The sequence below is a fragment of the Mauremys mutica genome, chromosome 5 (assembly GCF_020497125.1).
Source record: "Mauremys mutica isolate MM-2020 ecotype Southern chromosome 5, ASM2049712v1, whole genome shotgun sequence".
NCBI lineage: Eukaryota > Metazoa > Chordata > Testudines > Geoemydidae > Mauremys > Mauremys mutica.
In genome coordinates this window covers 127,361,055-127,381,911 of record NC_059076.1, presented here as the reverse complement: position 1 = coordinate 127,381,911, position 20,857 = coordinate 127,361,055, and the positions used below count along the sequence as shown (strand labels likewise).

The window sequence follows — 20,857 nt, the reverse complement described above, 5'->3', positions numbered from 1 at the left end:
CTAGCCATATGTTCACAAAACGGTGCTTTAAGCTGTTTGGCCCTGAAACAATGAATCATGAGGGATTACACTGACCCGCTAATCTGCAGTGTTCATCCTTTTCCAATAGTTCGCACACAGGAGCAAATTAAGTGCCTATTTTTTGTGTCAACCCTGAAGAGTATCTGGTTTTTCAGCCCTTAGTGACTTGTTAACAAACAGGTATCAGGACAAGCTGGTGAAGGCAGGCCGCTGGCCAGTCAGATGTGAAATAGCATCTCTTTACTAACTACAGTATTGATTCCCGCCTACCCTTGCAAACTGTGTAATTTTCTTTTCCCTGCTGCTAAACTCAGTAACAATGTATGAAGAGCTTTAGGGGCCCATCAATGCTCAAAAAGGCTGCTCTTCCCTGGCATTCTATTGATTTTTCTCAAAGGCTTTTAAATTGCTCCTTCATTTTACTCAAATGCTCATTTCATCTCTACTGGATGCCGGCATTTTTCGTTGTGTTTAAACAATTGCTCCATTCACTGGGTTCCTAAACTGTGACGCCTTCTTATTACTGGGAGATAAACTGTTTAGACAGTTTTCCTTAATCTTGGATTAATCGTTCCTGTATCTGAATTGTGCTGCTATGTATTCCTTCACTTCAAAAAATAAACTCTGTGAAGTCTTCTGATCTATCAACTGTGTGGGTTCTATTTTCTCCCTCTATACTTCCCTTTCTCAGTTCGTTCCCAGCTCTGCTTTCTTCATCATTTTGTTTGTGCATAATTTTAATCTCACTCCGTTTTTTTGTGCATAAAATTGATAGGTTAGATCTATCCTTTCCCTGCATAGATGAGTTAATACTCCTGAGCTGTATCATTTTAATGCTGCTAAGAGGAATATGTTACCTCTGACCTACCTGAAACAGCATAATCTCTATTTTTGTCATAGTTCTTGACCACTTAAGGTATACACATGAAATTATAGGCTTCTTTATTAATAAAATTTAGCACCTTTGATTTTTTTCAAAGCTCTGTACAAATGTTAAGTAAACCTAATGTCACCCTTGTGCTATTGCTATTCACAGATGGAGATATTGATCAAGAAAGGTTAGGTGACAAACCCAAGACTACTTGACAAGTTATTGGCAGAGTGAGAACTAGAACTCTGGCGTTCCAGGATTCTAGCATGTTAGTCAGTCTGCTGCTTTTCAAAATTATACTTGCACTTTTGTTTCCAATCCATAACTTGATTTTTCTATTTTAAGATTAATTTTCCCATGAATTTGAATTATTTTCAAATGTAGACTATGTTCCTTTTGCCCTGACCAACACCATAATCCTACCTGTTTATATTACACTGACACCTACTGCCCCAGTCCAGGACGGGACCCCATTATGCTAGACTCTGTGCCAAAAAGTAATGACAGTCCCTTCCCTAAGAGTTTATTTACAATCTAGGTTACTTAGGCCTTTTCCTATTGTGGCACTTAATTCTAGTAGTGTTAACAGTTATTCTAGTTCTGAAACTTGTAAGGCTTTAATAAAATATCAACAGACGTTTTTGACAGTGCTAAATTGATTCTAGTGCTGTTGTAGGAAGAAGAAAGTTGGATTTAGACAATTTAAATTTGGAGTGGTGGGATATTTCAGAAGTGAAGGATTTTCCAGATTAAATATTGAGAGGATGAGAACAAGATCATATTTCTTTTCCTTAGAGTGTGCTATCAGGTCTGTCCGAAATTAGCTATGTATTTTGAAGTAATCTTACTTCCTGACTATGGAAATGCTATTGCATATCTAAGCAACCACTCTTCTCCAAACATGAAATATCCTGGGCACAATTTTTTTATAATTCATTTTTCCAAAATTTACTTTACATCATAAACTCGTGAGCTCAGACTGGCAGCTTCTTGTTAGATTAAATAATAATAACCTCAGTAAAAGCAGCAAAGAGTCTTGTAGCACCTTATAGACTAACAGACGTTTTGGAGTTAGTCTATAAGGTGCCACAAGACTCTTTGCTGCTTTTACAGATCCAGACTAACACGGCTACCCCTCTGATACTAATAACTTCAGTGTTTAGGCTACTTCTCCCATGTGAAGTGTATTCCCTGGAATTCTGCCGTTGCTCTTTTACAAGAAGTTGACTTAGGCCTTACATCCAGAACTGTATTAGCTACCGCAGTTGATATTAGGAAGTATGCCCAATCATCTTGGCCAGGATTTCTTCCCAGAGATCTGTGCTGTAGACTAGTCCTCTTGCACCCATTAGGCTATATAACTTAGATTTCAGACTAAAATCCTTGCAGCAACATGGTTCTGCCCTCCTTGTGAACAGGCCCTAATACCACTGGAAACTCGCAAGTTTTAGATGGGATTGTCTGATCTTTAAAATGTTGTTTTTTTCCTCTTTAAACAGAGTGGCAAGACCCAGAATTCATGAGAGAGGTTGAAGCAGCTACTGGAATAGATCTTGGATCCTCTAGATACAGTGGGAAAGGAAAAGGAGGGAAGAACAAAGGGAAGAAGAGGAAATATCCAAATCTGACAGACTTGAAACAGGAGGCTAATACTTCTCGTTCACGGCTGGGGAAGAAAGTCTTCAATAAGTAAGATAGTTACCTTATTTGAAACCCTCAACCCCCACTTCATTGCCTTTTTTAACATTTTGATTTTAGTAGCTGTTTCCACCTGAACAAGCAGCAAGGAAAAAGCCCTCACAGCTCGCTGCAGAAAAACGGTGCCTTCTGTCTGCCAGATAGTGGGCGCATGGGGCAACAATAAGCTAATGAACAGGGTTATTCCTCGGGGGAACACTTCACCACTGGCGTTTATAAAACTGTATAAAGGCCATTTATAAGTCTTCTGCTTGCTTTCCTTGAGCCTCCTGCTGTGTGGCATTGTGCTTCCTCTCTAGAATGTACTTGCAAGATATATAGGATCTGAGAGAGAGAGAGAGTGTTTCAAATGACATGGGATAAATTTCTGTAGCCTCAGGTTCATAACCCAGAATTTGTGATGTAATTCTATAGTAAGTGGCCCAATACTTGTTTATAATTCAGTAGTTTAGATGTAATGTAAGTCTAAAAATAAGGGATGTCCCTCTTGGTATGAACAATTTAGAGGTGTGCTCAGGGGTAGGGGTGAACAGCATTGACCAGTAAAAGGGCCTATGTTTGAGCTGTTTTACTTTTGCCTGCAGTGGAATCTTGGTGCTGGTTACTGGGCTGATCTCCCTCGACCTCTGACCACTTGCTAGGTTTCCGGAAGGCCATATCTTCTCTCTCGCCTCCCATGTTACCATCCCCCATACCTTCTTGACCTTAGAGTTGAACTTTGACCCCAGCTATACCTTAGCTGGACAAAGGCATACCATTTGTGATTTGGGACAAACCAGATCCTAGAGCGTACAACCAGGCTTTGTATTTCCTAGACTCCATTCCTTCTCAGAGCAGTAGTTCAACTGGGAAGGGTTGTGCAGGGTGGCAGGAAGGAGGGTGGTAGCTGCACACCTATTAGCCATCCCAGGCTGCACAAAGTGGTCAGTAGGCAAGGGTAAATGGTGAAGTTGAACAGTGATAGAGAAGAAAGTCAAGCTATAGAGTATAAATGGAAGTAAAAGACTAAAGGAAATGTGTCTCAAATGGTCTTCAATTTCTCTACTAGTCTTATCAGGGAGGGGAAAAAAGTGTGTCTCACACTGTTCTCCCTCCTTTGTTTCTTATGGCAGGCTGTCACACTGCTTTGCTGTTGCTCTTTTTTACCTTAGTAAAAAATTAGGCATTGGGGTCCACTAAAGGTGCAGTAAACCAGTTAGTAAAATAAGCAATTAAAGATAATTAAAGCTGTACAGATCTATGCAGTAAACTTATACCTGTGCCTGTGTCACTCAATAAATAAGAATTTGGTCCAAAGCAGCCAAGCTTGGGAGGAAAGGTTGGTTACTGATCTTCTCCCCTAAAGTCCTAGCTGACAAGAGACATGCTGGCCATTCAGGCACCCAGAATAAAACTACAAGTAGCCGCCGTTATTTCTTACGCACTAGTATTCATCAGGCTCAGTAACTCTCCATTGTAATTGAAATGTCATTATAGTCTGAAAAGTACTTGGTAAAAATAGAGCATTTCTCAACAGATCTGCCCCTAGCATGTATTCAGAGTTCTAGCTGCTTACTTCCCTGACACAAATAAATGTACTAGAGTTTATTCTTGTTAGCCCTAATAAGCCATTGCAGCTGTGGGAGAAGGAGCTGGAGCCTACTCTGTTTCATGTATCCACAGAATCGTAAGCTGAATGTCAGTTACAGAATTGTTACTAGTGGTGATGATACAGGTCACAGAGAGAACTCAGGTTGACTTTCAGATCACAGGTTGTGTTTGTAGGGCTGGCAAAAACCTTTCAATTGGACAGCTGGGATCTGAAAATCACCAGCAAAACATGGAACCCGTTGATATTCTTTTAGAGAGTCACTTTTCATGGGTTAAGACTTGGCTGAATTTTTCCCCTAAACTTCACCTTTTAAAAATATTACTCTGTGGCTGGTTTGTTTTTGAAACTTATAGCTAGTTTCTGCATTCTCACTCAAACTTCCTCCCCCAAAATCTTTCTTCACTTTTATAGCCCAAGTCCCATCTTCTTATGTTAGTAGCAGCACAAACAACATGAAGGGAGCTGAAGCATTGTGACCTGGGTTTCTACTGTTCTCATCCCAGCCTCCTGTTCAGGGACTTGGGGAAAAGCACCTCTGCTGTGCAAACCAGGTGAAAAGCTGGTGCAAGAGAGTAGCACACAGCTGGAGAGTTCAGTGCCAACCAGCAAGCAGTGAAACTGAGCCTCCGTCCCCAGCCCAAATTCCTGTAATCCCCCAATGGGCCTTTGTTAATGCTTCTAGGTGGGAATCTGCTGTCTCTCTCTCCCTTTTCCGAAGAAGTGAGAGTTGGAGAGTTTGCGTGCCCTGCTGAGAGAGAGGCCTGGGTGGAGATTCACAATACTGTTTCCATTCCTCTCCCGTTTTCTCCAACCTATTGCATTCAGGCAGTCACTGCTGCCCTCTGGTGCTGCTGGGGCCACTTTTGCCAACTGCATAGGAAACTGTCTGGACAAGGGAGTATGGGCTGGCACATTTCTCTTTAAAGAGAGCAAATTAGTCAGGGGTCCCAAAATAAGCAATGTGTGCATGGATGTGTGCGTATATATTTTAAAGATTAAGATTAGTCATTTGTATATTATCACCTTCACTTACTGCCTGCATCTCCTGCTCTCACTCAAGGCTAACTCAAGGGAAGTTAACTTGATTGTCAGTAACTTGAGCTAACACTGCAGTGAAGACATGCCCACAGACAGGAGCGGTGTCTCTGCTGTCATAGACTTCCAATGGAAGGCTGCAGCCCATCATCCTGACTTACAGATCTGTTTACTTAGTTTTAGTCTTGTTAAGGAGGAAATTAGACCTTTTTCTTTTTACAGAGATTATTCTCTTGTGAGGCACTCTGATACTGTGATGATAGGTACCATATAAGAACTTGGGTAGAGAAACTTTAGCATGCTTCAAACAGGGTAGCAGTTGTATGTGCCTAGAAACTTTCAGACACTGACTGGTGTGACCAACGCAAGTGAAACAGAGTAACTAAATTATCAATTCAAGAGGCAAAGTACTAAAAAACCACTGATGCTGGACTATTATGTCCAGAACATCAGCCTGTGTTAGTTAAACACCATCCAAGGGATAGCATTTGTTTTAAAATTCTGCATTTTCCCTCATTTGATGCAGTGGGTATTGTAACTAAGAAAAAGGATTGCTTTTCTGGCTTTTGGTCAAAAAATGGCACATTTTCTATGAAATTCTCATATTATCTGGTCTTCGTCAGAGAAGTCAATAAGCCATAAAGTTCTACTAATCAGAATTTCACATCAGCCTTTAAAAAATAAATTTAAAAAGCTGTTTTTAGTTTACTGTGCTTCGTGCTAATGATTTTGAGTGTGTGTTTGTGCAAGGCGTGGGGAATCAAACCTGTCATGTTTTAATAGGTTTCATGGTTTGCAGCACTAAACAAGATGATAACCTTGGCTCTTTATAATAACCTCAAATTACTTGAAATGTACAGGTGATAAACCCAGGCTCTAGTCTGCCAATAAAGTTAAGTGAAATTGCACACAGATCATCAGAGTGGGATCTCATTTCATTTACAGTATCGCACAACCCAGTGGTGCTAATGTAAAACCTACATGACATGAAAGTGTCAAGGCCACTGTGCAGTGCTAAAGACTCACTTTTCTCCTGCCAATTAGATAATATTTTAAGTGCAAAACCATGATCACATTTTTCTTCTTCTGGCAAGAACAGAGCTACAATCCTTGTTAACTTTGCTGGTAGAGTTTTTGTTAAAGGGACGCTATTTTCAAGGTGTTTATTTCAGAATATTGACATCTGTTACAACTGCTGCTGAGAAGAGCTTTACCCTGTCCATTTAAAAGCAGTATTAAGAAGTTTCTTCTGTTTTCAGAGGTTTCAAAATGGTTTTCAGAGTGAAGCAGTTAGAGTTATACAGGGGCAATTAAAGTACGTCTCATAGTGCTTGGCTACCATGGAGATAGTTTGTGTATAAAAACCCAGATAGAACAGAATAACACTAAGACATGACCCTGCAAGATGTTGGGTGCCCTCTATTGATTGAGTTCAATGAGCACCTTGGAGACCAGGCCCTGGTTCTACAACACATCCTGCAGTTTGTCACTTAAGCCCCATTCAAAGAAAGTTGTGAGCCTCAAATGTTTACTCATGGATGCAGCACTTCACCCTCCATCAGACTCATCTCACATGGAGAGCACTCCAGGTACATCAGCTTCAGTATGGAGTGCACTGGAGATGCCTGCAGCTCCTTCATCCCTTTTTTAGGCTCGGTATCTCACTTGGGTGTGTCCGTGCCAAAGCCAAATAGAGGCAGAGCTTCTACGAGACATTTTGGCAAGAGTCACTCACTGGAACATTCTTCAGCTAAAAGGGGATCACTGCCTCTGGAGCCTGTGTGAGGTCTGTTGAGGGTGCTCCTGAAGATCTCTGTGGTAGAGCCATCAGTCATTGCCACTCCCAACCATCTGCAAGGGACCTGCTTAGCCTCTTGATATCAGTATCCCTGGAAGTGCAAAAAGGTTTACAATCAGTAGCGATGCCTACAGCGCCTACCTCACTGCATCAGGGACTCACAGTACCATTATCCGCCAAGCTTCCGTAAAGGCCAGTGCAATCAAAAGGCAAGCCTCCATTGATATCCCCAGTACTGCCATGTCCAGGTTTGGGCTACTTATCCCCAAGTCCTATCTGCTTCTGCTCCCCACCCCCACTGTTGTCAGACATTTCGGATTCTTTCTTTTCAAACTCAGAGATGCATTCATCTGTGCCCCATCCAAGACAGAGGGCATACCTTCCATCAGAGACTTGGGGACCACGGGTCATGCAACAGTTGCAGCACTGGCCTTCCCTTAATGGGCAATGGTCCAGTCAAGGTTGGGCCCTAGGCCCATATCAGTGCCTGGTTAACATGATGGAATGGCCAATCTACTTGCCAATGTTTTTCCCCAAATCCCATGCTCATAGAGATAAGGAGAAACGTCATTTGTTGGATATGAGAAGGGCTTTAGCTTTCTTCCTGGAGCATATTAAGTCCTTAAGATCCTCCATGCAGTTGATTGTTGCAACTGTGGACAGAGCTAAGGGCCAGCCAATTTCCACTTAGAGAATCTCATCCTGTATCTCTTCATGCATTCATTTATGATACCAATAGGCTAATATAACCCCCAAGAGATAGAGTATTGACACGTTGCACTAGAGCGCAGGCAACTTCAGCAGCTTTCTTGGAGCAAGTGTTGATTACAGACATTTGTAAAGCATCAATTTGGCCATCAGTGCACACTTTTGCATCTCATTATGCCATTTCCCATCAGTGCAAGGACTGTTTCGGATGGGTTGTCCTACAATTGCTGTTCAGGTAAACTCTGACCCCACCTCCATGTTTATCTGCCTGTTTGTCACCTGTAGTGGAATGGACACAAACAAGCACTCAAGGAAGAAAAAACTGTTAGCTGCCTTTCTGTAACTGTTGTTTTTTGAGATGTTACACATGTCCATTCCACGACCCTCCTTCCTCTCGCTATTGGAGTTCATCCAGTATGAAGGAACTGAGGGGGTCGGGGCAGCTCTGTCCTCTCATACCAGCACACAGTGGTGTGTGTGGCAACAGAGCTGCCTCAACTGGTTCCACTGAGGGAAAAAGTTCTCCAGCAACTGTGCACGAGGTGCACGCACACACTCTGAAATGGACATGTGCAACACATCTCAAAGAAGAACCGTTACAGAAAGGTAGGTATGATTGTCTGGACCCCACCCCTTCTGGGGTGCCACCTGATGTATTGGGGTCCCACTGAGCCTGCCCGTTCCACCAGTCTGGGCTCCCTCACCCTGTCCTGCATGCATGTACACACACAGGTAGGGACACACCCAGCTGTAGAATCACACAGAGTCTGCAATCAGCTCTGTGTAGGAGGACTCAGCTCAGGGAATTGCCCAGCACTCTGGTGCACACACCCTCTGGAGTGTAAACCCAAAGTTATATTGTCTGGCTCAGTATAGAGATCTATACGGCATAAGCTCATGAAATTCGCTCCCTCCCTCAATGTGTAGGAAGATATGCACAGCTTTCCACTCCACACACACACCCCATATGAATTGCACAAACTGGATTTTAGAATAAACAAAAAACAAATTGATTAACTATAAAAGATAAATTTTAAGTGATTATAAGGGATAGCAAACAGAACAAAGCAGATTACTGAGCAAATAAAACAAAACATGCAAACTAAGCTTGATATGCTAAAGAATACTAGCTACAAATAATAATTTCTCACCCTAAATGTTGTTTTAAGCAGGTTGCAGAATTTCTTTGGGGACAGACAGCTCTTGCTTGCAGCTTAAAACTCCAGGTATATCTTTCACAGGCCAGACACCATTCCCAGACCGGGCTCAGACCCTACCCCCCAAGTTGAGTTCCTTTCTTTCTTCAGGTGTTTTCCTTTCCTTCCTTCCTTCCTTCCTTCCTTCTCGGGCAGGGAGGCAGTAGAGAAGAACCAAGATTAACTCACTCCCCATCCTTACATAGGATTTACATATGGTGGGAATCCTTTGTTTCCTAGCTTGACCCCCGCCCCAGAGGTGAAAGTAAGCTGGTATGCCCTGGTATGGCGTACCGGCAAGAGCCCGTGCACAGTACCGGTGCGGCCCAGCTTCCCCAGGCAGCAGCTAGAGCCCCAGGCCCTTTAAATTGCCGCCAGAGCCCCGCTGCTGGAGCCCTGGAGTAGCGGCAGCAGGGCTCCAGGGGTTATTTAAAGGGCCGGGGCTCCCGCTGCCTCTACTGCACCAGGCCCTTTAAATAGCCCCCGGAGCCCTCGGGTAGCAGCGGCAGCCGGAGGCTCCAGCAGTGGTTTAAGGGGCCCAGGATAGTAGCAGCGGCCGAGCCCGGGCCCTTTAAACTGCTGCCGGAGCCCCCGGCTACAGCTGCTATCCCGGCAGGGTAGAGGGAGGACACTTACCAGTACAAGGCAGGCCGGGGCTGGCTCTGAGCCCCCCCCCCCCATCCCAGCCCCTTCCAGGGGCCAGAGCCAGCCCAAACCCAGCCCCATACCGGTAAGTCCCTATTTCTACTTTCACCCCTACCCCACCCCTTTTCAGTGGCAAAATATCAGAAGTCCAAAATGATGTCCAGTTCCAGGTGACATGATCACCTGACTCTGCAGTGTCAAAGCAGCAGCTTAGGAAACTTCTCAGGAAGGAGGGAGATTAGTATCTTCAAAGTCCTATTGTCCTTCCTCAAAGGATTCCTGCCATATGTAAATTGTCCTTCCATCCAGGCTGTTTGCATACTGTCTGGTGGGTGTTCCCCAGGTGAAAACGCAGTTGTAATTATTACATAGTCAATATTGCTAACTTCAGCTACAGAAATGATACATGAATACAGATTGGATAATCACATTCAGTAAATCATAACCTTTCCAGTGATACCTCACATGACTCATCTTGCATAAAACATATCTTAGTTATTCCATATTCATATCATAACACTATTTCTATGAAGAATATAGGGCATAATGTCTCAGTACGTAACCGTTTATTTACAAGGTATTATCCTCCACCTTCTTTCTAAGGTACTGTAGTGTTTGTGTGAGTTAAATAGCTGCCATATTCCATCTTAGAAGTGGGATAGGGGAAGGGATGAAGAGATTTCCTTTATATAGTAGTAAAACATTTGGGGAACCTTTGAAAGGAAGGTTGCAATAAAGTGTGTCTTTTTAAAAGGCATCTCTAAATAAGATATTCACCTAGGTTTGAGTTTTGGTATTGTAGAGTAAATGTTCTTTTCATAAGAGAAACTACTCTAAGAAATGTCTTTGCGATAAAACTTCTTGATTCTGCATTGCATAGTCTCTCCCCTTTCTAAAAGCTTACTCTGCAGGATTTCAAAGGTGGGATTTTGCAGAAGTGCTGTCCAAGCACAAGTGTGATTGAAAACCAATGAGACTTGTGCCCCTAAGCCATTTAAATGCTTTTGAAAATCCAACCTCAAATGTTTGTCTACCAAGGATGGTGTTGTAATGAGGGTAGAATGTACAACCATTAAACTGAAAGACTTTAATTTGTTTACTCCTGTTAATAAAGCCACTGTTGAATTTAAACTATTTGTATTGTTGCAGCTAATTTAGTTAACATGACAGATTTGTTCTGCCTCATCAGTGCAGTGCTCAGAGGCCTGATTTGTGATTAATCATACCTCACTCCATTTTTTTTGCTGACATTAATAAACATTTCCCATGACTCTACATATAGCATCAACTTAGCTGTTAACTTGTTTTCATTCACCTTTTTTTTTTTTTTTTTAACAGAGGGTCCATGAAACGGGTGGTGAAAGCAATGAATCGAATGGACCAGAAGAAGCATGAAAAGTTTGCAAACCAGTTTAACTATGCATTGAATTAAGTTGCAAGAAAACAGAGGACCAAAGAGGAGAATTAACAAGACTGCAACTGTACAAAACATTTCTCTAACACCTTTATATTCAAACTAAAATATTGTGCTCTACATTTTTACTGAGGTTATTTTTTAATTAGTGTCAACTTCTTCTGGTAACTTATTAATATTTGATAATGAACATGAATTTTAGCAAAGACGTATCTGTACATAATTGAATGCACTTAACAATTTGATAACTACTTGGAATTTACATTAAATGGAACAAACTTTATGGCTTGTACTTATTCTAATTAAAATGCTCAGATATTTTCCTTTCCTAGTGGACTGATAAAAATTTTTACATTTCAGTGTCAACAAAAGAGGCTGTTTACAGTTTGCTGTGACTGGATCCTGCCTTCAGCCAGGATTTCTCCTAAGCAATTAGATTTGTGCAAGAGATCACTGTACAATGTATTGCTCAACCTATGGCTCTTGAGCCTGGTCTGAACTCAAAAGGTTTACCATTCTAAGCACCATCCTGCCCCTAGAATGCCTGTAAAAATGCCATCCCCATGTACAAAAGGATTCCAAACAGTTTTCATGCATTCAGAAACCAATGGGATGAGACTTGCTTTCAACAGGTCTAAGAACCACTTCAGTCTGAATCGTTTTAGTACCAATGTGGAGTTGCTGAAGTAGCTCAGTTAGTCCTCCTACTATCATCCCACAGTGCATCTGTGGCCTTTTCAGATGTTCCAGACCCACTGCTTCTGGGAGTTCTGCCACAAACTGTAGGATAGGTACCCAGAATGCATTGCAGTTGAAATGGTTTAGAAGAGCACTACTATGGAGCAAAAGTATGAGGGTTTAAGTGATTCTGCAAGGCTAGTCTGAAAGCAGTGAATTGCTTGTGCTTAAACAAAGTCTGTCCAACCACTTCATTTCTGTCAGATAGAAATGGAGTTCACGTGTCTGATGGGCACTTTACGTGCTATGGCTGAATCTCAAGCAGGGTGAATGTACCATTAATCCAGCATTGAACACAAAGCTGCAAGGTCGGGGGATGAAGTACTGAGCGAGTCAGGAAGGAGGGAAGGATGTGAAGTTTAAAGTTGTATTTTCATGGGTACTACATAAGAGTTTTTGATAAAATACTGAATCCGAATGGTTTCTCCTGCTCTGAATGGTGTTCGCTTAGCCTGCTCTCCCCTGTTTCAGGTGCTTTTCGAAGTATTAAAGAAATTAAAAATCTTCAGTGTAGCTACTGACCAGATCTGACAATAGCTAATTTACAACTGTGGCACATACATACCTTGACATGTGCAAGCACTGCTTGGAAAGCAGTTAATACTGAATCTTGATCATTTATCTTGCAGTGGTTTGCAGCTTGGGAGACTTTTCTTTTTCTCTGTGGTACAAGTATTTAGAAGCTGTAGTTTCAAATCACAACTAAAGTTCCAGATATTTCATTGGGAAGTTGGAACCTCTAAGGCCTTGACTACACTAGGAAATAATTTTGTCAGTGAGGCCAGCTGACTTGGCAATGAATGCAATTTAACTGTAAGCATAGACAAGAACAAATTATGATCAACACTGGATCAGTTGAATCATAAAATATCAGAGTTGGAAGGGACCTCAGGAAGTCATCTAGTCCAACCCCCTGCTCAAAGCAGGACCAATACCCAACTAAATCATCCCAGCTACGGTTTTGTCAAGCCTGACCTTAAAAACCTCTAAGGAAGGAGATTCAATCACCTCCCTAGGTAAACTATTCCAGTGCTTCACCACCCTTCTAGTGGAAAAAGTGTTTCCTAATATCCAGCCTAAACCTCCCCCCACTGCAACTTGAGACCATTACTCCTTGTTCTGTCATCTGCTTCCACTTGGCCAGTTAGACAGGCAGAACTGTAGGGTCTCAAAGCATGGAGAAGACAATGGTGTAGAGAGGAGGGTTTTAAGTTTATAAGGAACTGAGGAACCTTTAGGGAAAGGAGGAGCCTATACAGGAAGGATGGGCTCCACCTAAACCAAAACAGAACCAGAGTGCTGACATGTAAAATTTAAAAGATCATAGAGGAATTTTTAAACTATCCACTGCAGGAAAGACAACAGGTGCGGAAGAGAACATGGTTGGATCAGACATATCCCATAGGGGAGGCTCTATTAAGAGGGATTCTCTATATCCTAGTGAAGAGGGGACGATATAAGTTGATAAAGTGAAGGAATGGAAGAGAAAGTCAAATGAAAAAAAGTCCCATTCAATTATATCACCTGAAGGCAGAAAGCAAAATAAGGACAAATTGTATAAGTGCTTGTATACAAATGCTAGAAGTCTAAATACTAAGATGAGTGAACCTGAGTGCTTGGTATTAAATGAGGATAGTGATATAATAGGAATCACAGAAACTTGGTGGAATGATGACAGTCAATGGGACATGGTTAATACTAGGGTACAAAATATATAGGAATGACAGAGTAGGTCTTGCTGGTGGGGGAGTGGCACTATATGAAAGAAAGCATAGAGTCAAATATAGTAAAAATCTTAAGTGAATCAAATTGTACCATTGAAATTCCATGCTTGAATAATAAGAGTATAGCAGTAGAAATATACCACCAACCACTTGATCAAGATGGTGATGGTAATTGCGAAATGTTCGGGGAGATTAGAAAAACCTCTTTCCCACCCCAGAGTAAACACCAAAACATCTGTTCTCACCCCTACACAGACTTTGGACTTCAACAGAGCGTCCTTAAATTCCATCACAGCAAGGACTTATTTGCCAAGAGACTGGTTTCAAACTGTGAATGTTATCGTAGACCAGATCATAACCAACACCAGAAGGCTTCTCAGACCTCTCTCTCTCTTGCTTAGGCCATCTGGCCTCATGCACTTACGTCACGCCTTTTGCAAGACTATACCTTTGTTCCCAGAAGTGTGGCTTCAAACTATATTTGCCAAACCAACGTCCATGAGCACCATAGTGACTGTTCACACCAAAGTGATATTGTCACTGTCATGGTGGAAGAACCCCTGTTAGTTTTTTGTCAGTGTTTCCTTCCTTGCCCCTGCAGTAGACAGGCCAATCATTACTGATGCATCCCAGGTGGGGAGCTTACTTGGACAACTATACAGCACAAGGCACTTGGACATCTCAAGAGTCCAGGATGCATCAATATTCTAAAGTTATGATGTGTTTGAAGAGCTTGCAAAACCTTTCTGTTCATTCATGGTCACCGTGCCCCCCTTAATGTCAGACAACATCATGATAATCTTTTATGTCAACAAACAGGGAGGAGAGGGATCTGCCTCCTGGGTGCAGAAGTGGTCAGTCTGAGGAACTGGTGCATTGGCAACCAGATTACCCTGTCAGCTGTCTACCGCCCAGGAACCCAGAATGTGCTAGCAGAGTCTCTCAGCAGACACTTTGCAGCTGATCATGAGTGGGAATTTCACGAGTCTGTGGTAAACACTATTTTTGCTCTATGCGGGACCCCCATCAGGGACCTGTTAGTCTCCCAAACAAACAGGAGGTGCAACATATACTATTCCAGAGAAGTCCTGGGTCACCACTCACATGGCAGTGCTCTCCATCCATGGAGACCTATGCCTTCTCTCCACTACCACTCCTGCCTCGAGTTTTGCACAAGATTCCACAGGACAGGGTATGCGTCATTCTGATTGTTCCAAGAGTTCTGAAGGAACTCAAATATGAAATTGCAGAACTATTAACTGTAGTATGTGACCGATTGCTGAAACAAGCCCCAGTACCTGATGACTGGAAGGTACTAATATAATGCCAATTTTTTTAAAAAGGGCTTCAGAGGCAATCCTGGCAATTATAGGCCAGTACCAGGCAAATAGGTGGAAACTATAGTAAAGAACAGAATTGAGACACAGATAAACATGATTTGTTGGGGAAGGCTACTCAGGTTTTGTAAAGAAAAGTCATTCATCAGCAGTCAATTAGAATTCTTTGAGGGTGTCAACAAGCATGTGGATAAAGGTGATCCAGTGGATATAGTGTACTTTGACTTTGACAAGGTCCCTCACACCAAAGGCTCTTAAACTAAATAGTCATGGGATAACAGGGACGGTCCTCTCTTAGATGAGTAACTGGTTAAAAGATAGAATAACCAGTAAGTTTTCACAATGAAGAGAGGTAAATGGTGGGATCCCACAAGGATCTGTACTGGGATCTGTGTTCTTCAATATATTCATTAATGAGCTGGAAAACAGAGTGAACAAAGAAGTGGCAAAGTTTGCAGATGATACAAAATTATCAAGATATTTAAGTCCAAAGCAGACTGTGAAGAGTTACAAAGGGTTCTCACAAAACTGGGTGACTGCGCAACAAAATGGCAGATGAAATTCAACATTGATAAGTGCAAAGTAATGCACATTAAAAAAAATCATCCCAGCTATACATATAAAATGATAAATTAGCTGTTAAAATGGTAAATTAGCTGTTACCACTCAAGAAAGTTCTTAGAAACATTGTGTAGTATTCTCTGAAAATTTCGGCTCAATGCATAGCAGCAGTCAAAAAGGCTAACAATGTTAGGAACAGTTGTAATAACAGGGCCTACAAATTTACCCTAATTTTAAGATCAGTTGTAAAAAGCATATGAAAGTTCATAAAATGTTACAATAATCTATAATACAAATGTTAATAGAAAGTAAGTCAAGTTGCTTTCAACAATGAGTGTTATAAACAGGTGCAAAAGAACCAGGAAGAGAAACTAAATTAGTCCAAACAAAAAGGCGACACTGATATAATTCAAGGACTATGTTGAAGTCATGCTTGGTAAAAACAGAAGACGTGGAACTGGAAATTAATGAACCAAAAATGCTATGTCAAATATTAGAACAAATTGGTGGAGAAAATGATAATGAGATGGGCTATTTTGCCCACGATTCCTTTTGTGGGTCCTTAAAGAAAGAACAGATGGAGAGGAAGGACACAAGGAAGCTACTGAAGCAAGCGTCACCATCGTAGCTGCCACCACACTGTCCTGATGGATGTCCTGACCGGACTGGGCCAGATAGAGGGACCTGGATGACACTACCAGCTCTAGCTGAATCCCAAGCACCAACTGGGATGAAAGGGGGTTGTTCTTGAACAACAACAACTCCAGTCCATCTCAGCTAACTTATCTTTCCCTCCAAAAGGACAGTTATTACCATCTAAGAGACTGTCAAACAAGGGGGGTGTTTCCTTCTAAAAGATTTCCACATAAAGGGAAAAGGAACAAGGAACAATGTTAAAATGAAAGCCTTATTTAATACTTTACATTTCAAATTCTGTAACTCTTTCCTTGTCTTTATCTTTTATTAAAGATTTAAGGGATTTTTAATGTTGTGTTTGCCATGATAGTAAGGCTAAAGTCTCTGTATAACCCAGGGCCACCCAGAGGATTCAGGGAGCCCGCCGCCGAAGACCTAGCACTTCGGCGGTGGGTCCCAGGGCGGAAGGACCCCCCACCGTGGGTCTTTGGGGCACTTCGGCGGTAGGTCCATGGTACGCCCGCACCATGAATACTGTGTCCAGTTCTGGTTGCCACAGCTCAAAAAGGATACAGTGGAACTAGAAAAGGTTCACAGAAGGGCAACAAAGATGATCAAGGGAATAGAACAGCTTCCCTACGAGGCGAGACTAAAAAGATTAGGACTGTTCATCTTACAAAAAAGATGGCTAAGGGAGGATATGATAGCCATCTATCAAATCACAAATGGTGAGGAAAAAGTGAATAAAGAAGGGTTATTTCCCTTTCCCATAATACAGAAAAAAGGGTCACCTGATAAAATTAATAGGCAGAAGATTTAATACAAACAAGCGGAAGTACTTTTTTACACAGCATACAATTAACCTGTGGAACTCCTTTCCATGGGAAGCTATGATTGCCAAAAGTATAATGGTTCAAAACAGAATTACATCAGTTTATGGAGGATAGATCCATAAATGGCTATTGGCCAAGATGATCAGGGATGCAACTCTGTGCTTGGGGCAACCCTAAACCTCTGACTGCCAGAAGCCAGAAGGAAAAGATAGCTGGATGACTCCAACTGCCCTGTTCTGTCCACTCCCCCTAAAGTGCTGGTACTGGCCACTGTTGGAGACAGGATACTGGGCTAGATGGATCATTGGTCTGACTCAGTATGGCAGTTCCTATGTTCACTGCCACCTCCATTCTGAAGTTGGATTTCACCACTTCCACATGGGATCTATTTTGATGTTTTGCCTTGGAAGCTAGAGAAACCTGAGGGGTTTCGGAAAGCTCTATAAAAATACACTCCACTATAAAATGCCTTTGCACCAGCCCAGACATCTCTGAACATTGCCATGCATTTCCCCCTCATTCATAGTATTCTGCCTGTGTATTTAGGAACACATTTCTCCCCTGCCAGGTTAATCCATCATCCCCTAACCTCAGACTATTTTACTATGAAGAGAATTCATGGACCCAGCACATACACACCAGATTTCAAGATCATGTGCATCTGTAACCATCCCCTCTGATTTTATCTGTCAGAGTTTTATACCAGCACCTATCATTGGAGTATCAGAGTGCCACCCACTAATTAGCTTGGCCAAGCCAGGGCCCAAGTAGATTTCACAGAGCCTTCTGTTCATCTCCCTTTCCTGGGTTTGGGGGCTGTTTTAGGAATAGATTTTGAAGGAGGGATGCTGTCAGCCACAGTTTTCTCTCTGGCTGTTGCTTATGTGTTCTCCTCACTCTTGCTTCAGTAAAAGACCTTTTGGGGAGCAAACAGAAAGAATCTTCCAGAAGCAGCCAATCTACTCCTCAGACCTGTCAGTTCTCTCTTGTCTCAGCTATCAACTCCCTTTCCCCCAATGTCAGTGATTTACCACCAAGAATTCACCCTTCAATCAAATACTTCCTGTTGCTGAATCTTCCCCCCTTCCTCCTCCTCCCTGACTCCCTCTTATTAGTTACTGAAAAAAACCCAGCTTTAATCACTATGTAATAATACCACCTTTTCTAGCCAAACTTTCCAGGGTGTTTTATATGCCTATTGCTTCTTAAAGGGAACACACTCAAAGAATCTCTGTGCTGTATACCTCTCTCTAACCTAGCCAGCCTCTGTTTCTGTGAGCTATCTTACAACTCTTCTTATTTCTGCTTGCCCCTTATAATCTAAGCACTATCTACAGTCTCACCTGTATATCCCTCCCTGGCCCTAATCAAATTTGCAAATCAGGAGAAACTAATAATTGACCAAGAGGCTTAATTTATTTCCCCAGTCATCTCTGCAATTCCTCCCCATCCCCACTTCTAGAAGAAATGTTTTAAAAAGCTTTAAAGGAGGGGTACCAAATGGACCTAGGGGTTACTCTGGAAATGTGGACATATTTACATAGGGCCCTGACCCTGCAAACACTCATGTCTGTGAGTAACTTTAAGCTCAGTGGAGTTCTTCACATGGGTAGGTGTTTACAATACTGGGGCCACAGTGAGCCAGTCATTGGCAGCGTAACTCCATTCATGGCAGTGGTATTATGTTAGGGGTGATTTGGCCCATTGGGTTTACAACTAAAAATCAGTTTGTACTGCCAAATATCCCTGTTCATGAATCTTCCTTGCTAGATTAAAAGAAACGGTTGGTTAGTTGTTCATCCACTTTCAATAGTTAAACATTCAAGCTGATCAACTTAGAAAGGAGCTGTGGGCTTCATCTGAGGATTCCACAGGCTTTTTTTTTTAAGCCCTTGACTATGCTTTGGACATTTCCATGTTAACAGTAAAGAAGGGAATAAACCCCAGTAACTGAGAGCCAGCCTATCACATACCCCACACAATCTAACAAAAAGCAAACAGCATAGTAGGGAACTGTCTGATAGTTTCCATAACTGGATATGTACAATTGCAAGTAACTGGAAACGTAAGTTATGCATGAGCACTTGTATGTGTAGCTATGAACACGTGTACCATACCAAAACAGGAGAGTAGCTGTAATAAAGGTTGAGTGTTTTGCCCTCCTGGAAGGATGTGGTGGCTACTGAGCAGGGAACAGCTATGCCTAACCAGCTGTGCTGTTTTAACTGCAGTGTAAGGAGCATTGATGCCATCAGTATCTTCTCTCTGATGATTCTCACCTGAACATGCAACTTGCTGCTGGGGAGTGACTTCTAGAATGCAAAGATACCAGCCATGAGTTTTCTGCTGCTGCCTGGGTTCTGAAGGAAGTGCTTGGCAGAGGGTGAGGTAAGAAAACTGATCATTTTCGCTGTTAACTTGAGTGGGTTTCAAATAGAGTGAAAGAAAGGGAAATGTGTGGGACTCATCCCCACGTGCCAGAGCAGTCTTTGGGATGAGTGTTTGCTAGGGCTGTGCAATACAAACATGAAAAGTCAAAGTGTGGGGTTAGCTTTTTACTAAGCAGAAATAGCTGAAAGCAAATATATTCCCGTACTTTATTTTCCAATAGTTTTCTCTTGGGAAAGAGGTGCACGATTGCTCTCCGGGGTCCCTATTTCTAACCTTTGGAAACTCATGATCAAAGGATGATGACCATGCAGTTTAAGGTGTCATCTAAACTTCAGAATAGCTTGACACAACCTGCTAGGAGGGAGGCTGAGTCCCCAGCCCTGGGTTTGCAAGGAAAGCAGCATTTTGTGTTTGCTTAAAGGCAGAGAGAAACTGGGGGTGGGGGGGAAGGGGAGAATGGGAATGGTTGAGAGCTACTGCAAACCATGCAGGCAAGAATGCTATAAACAAGGTGAACCTGGCATCTGTGAGATGTGTGACTGAAAGCTATCCTCCTTCAGGCTGGGCACTTTTAAAAACTACTGACCCAAGATGTCAGGGGCCATATTCATCCCAGGCTGCAAACTCAGAGATTTCAGTGTTTTTACAACTGCTGCTAGTTGTGGCCTTAGCAATCTGGTCCTAGCTGTAGCTCTCAATCAGGAAGCTGTAACCGCTCAAGTTTCTTAGTTGTGATCTCTAGAAGTACATTTTTTTTTGCCCTGCAAGCCACTTTGGGCCCCTGTCCTGCAAGGGGCTCTGTAAGAACATGGGATCATACTCCAAACTTCTCCATGTAGCATCAGGGCACTAGTGGGTTACCATAAATAGCCACCACCAAGAAGGAGAGCTTCTCTTCTTAGGAGGAAAAATACATTTTCCATTTAATAGAATGCTAAGTGGCTGATAAGCATGCTATGGACCAGGCCCTGACACTCGGCATTATTGTCAAATCAGCCCCATAGCAGAAAGAAGTGCTGAATCTCAGGAATCCCTCCTGAAACTAGTTGAGTAGCAGACAGCATAACTTAAGGAGCTGCTCCCAGCTGGGATTGAGGGTGTAGCCAGGCAGGGTCTGTCCTCATACAAACACAGCTGTGCACACAACATAGCTTAGACACAACTGCGCTTGCAGCTCACCCACTGCATCCAAATACATTCACAGGGCTACACTGGGAGGTGATATAAATGAGAGTGTAAGTTACGCAATGGCAAAGGAGGGGAAGAATTGGTAGGGGGACATAGAAGTGGGTGGCAACCTGGGCAGCCAGGACCATGAGATGGTCGAGTTCAGGATCCTGACAAAAGGAAGAAAGGAGAGCAACAGAATACGGACCCTGGACTTTGGAAAAACAGACTTTGATTCCCTCAGGGAACTGATGGGCAGGATCCCCTGGGAGGCTAATATGAGGGGGAAAGGAGTCCAGGAGAGCTGGCTGTATTTTAACAAAGCCTTATTGAGGGCACAGGAACAAACCATACTGATGTGCAGAAAGTATAGCAAATATGGCAGGCGACCGGCTTGGTTTAACAGAGAAATCTTCAGTGAGCTTATACACAAAAAGGAAGCTTACAAGAAATGGAAACTTGGACAGATGACTAGGGAGAAGTATAAAAATAT

The 20,857-nt window shown here is 42.5% G+C and overlaps 1 protein-coding gene across 2 annotated transcripts in view; it reads left to right on the top strand.

Moving 5' to 3' along the window:
• The window catches only part of UVSSA (UV stimulated scaffold protein A), a 100,427-nt gene extending 89,123 nt beyond the window's left edge, over positions 1-11,304 (top strand). For both annotated transcript variants that reach the window (XM_045019033.1, XM_045019034.1), the window contains 2 exons: positions 2,392-2,581; positions 10,902-11,304. In XM_045019033.1, coding sequence (XP_044874968.1) covers positions 2,392-2,581; positions 10,902-10,995 — 284 coding nt within the window. In that variant the 3' untranslated portion in view covers positions 10,996-11,304. The remainder of the gene's footprint in view (positions 1-2,391; positions 2,582-10,901) is intronic.
• The last annotated feature ends 9,553 nt before the right edge of the window (positions 11,305-20,857 follow it).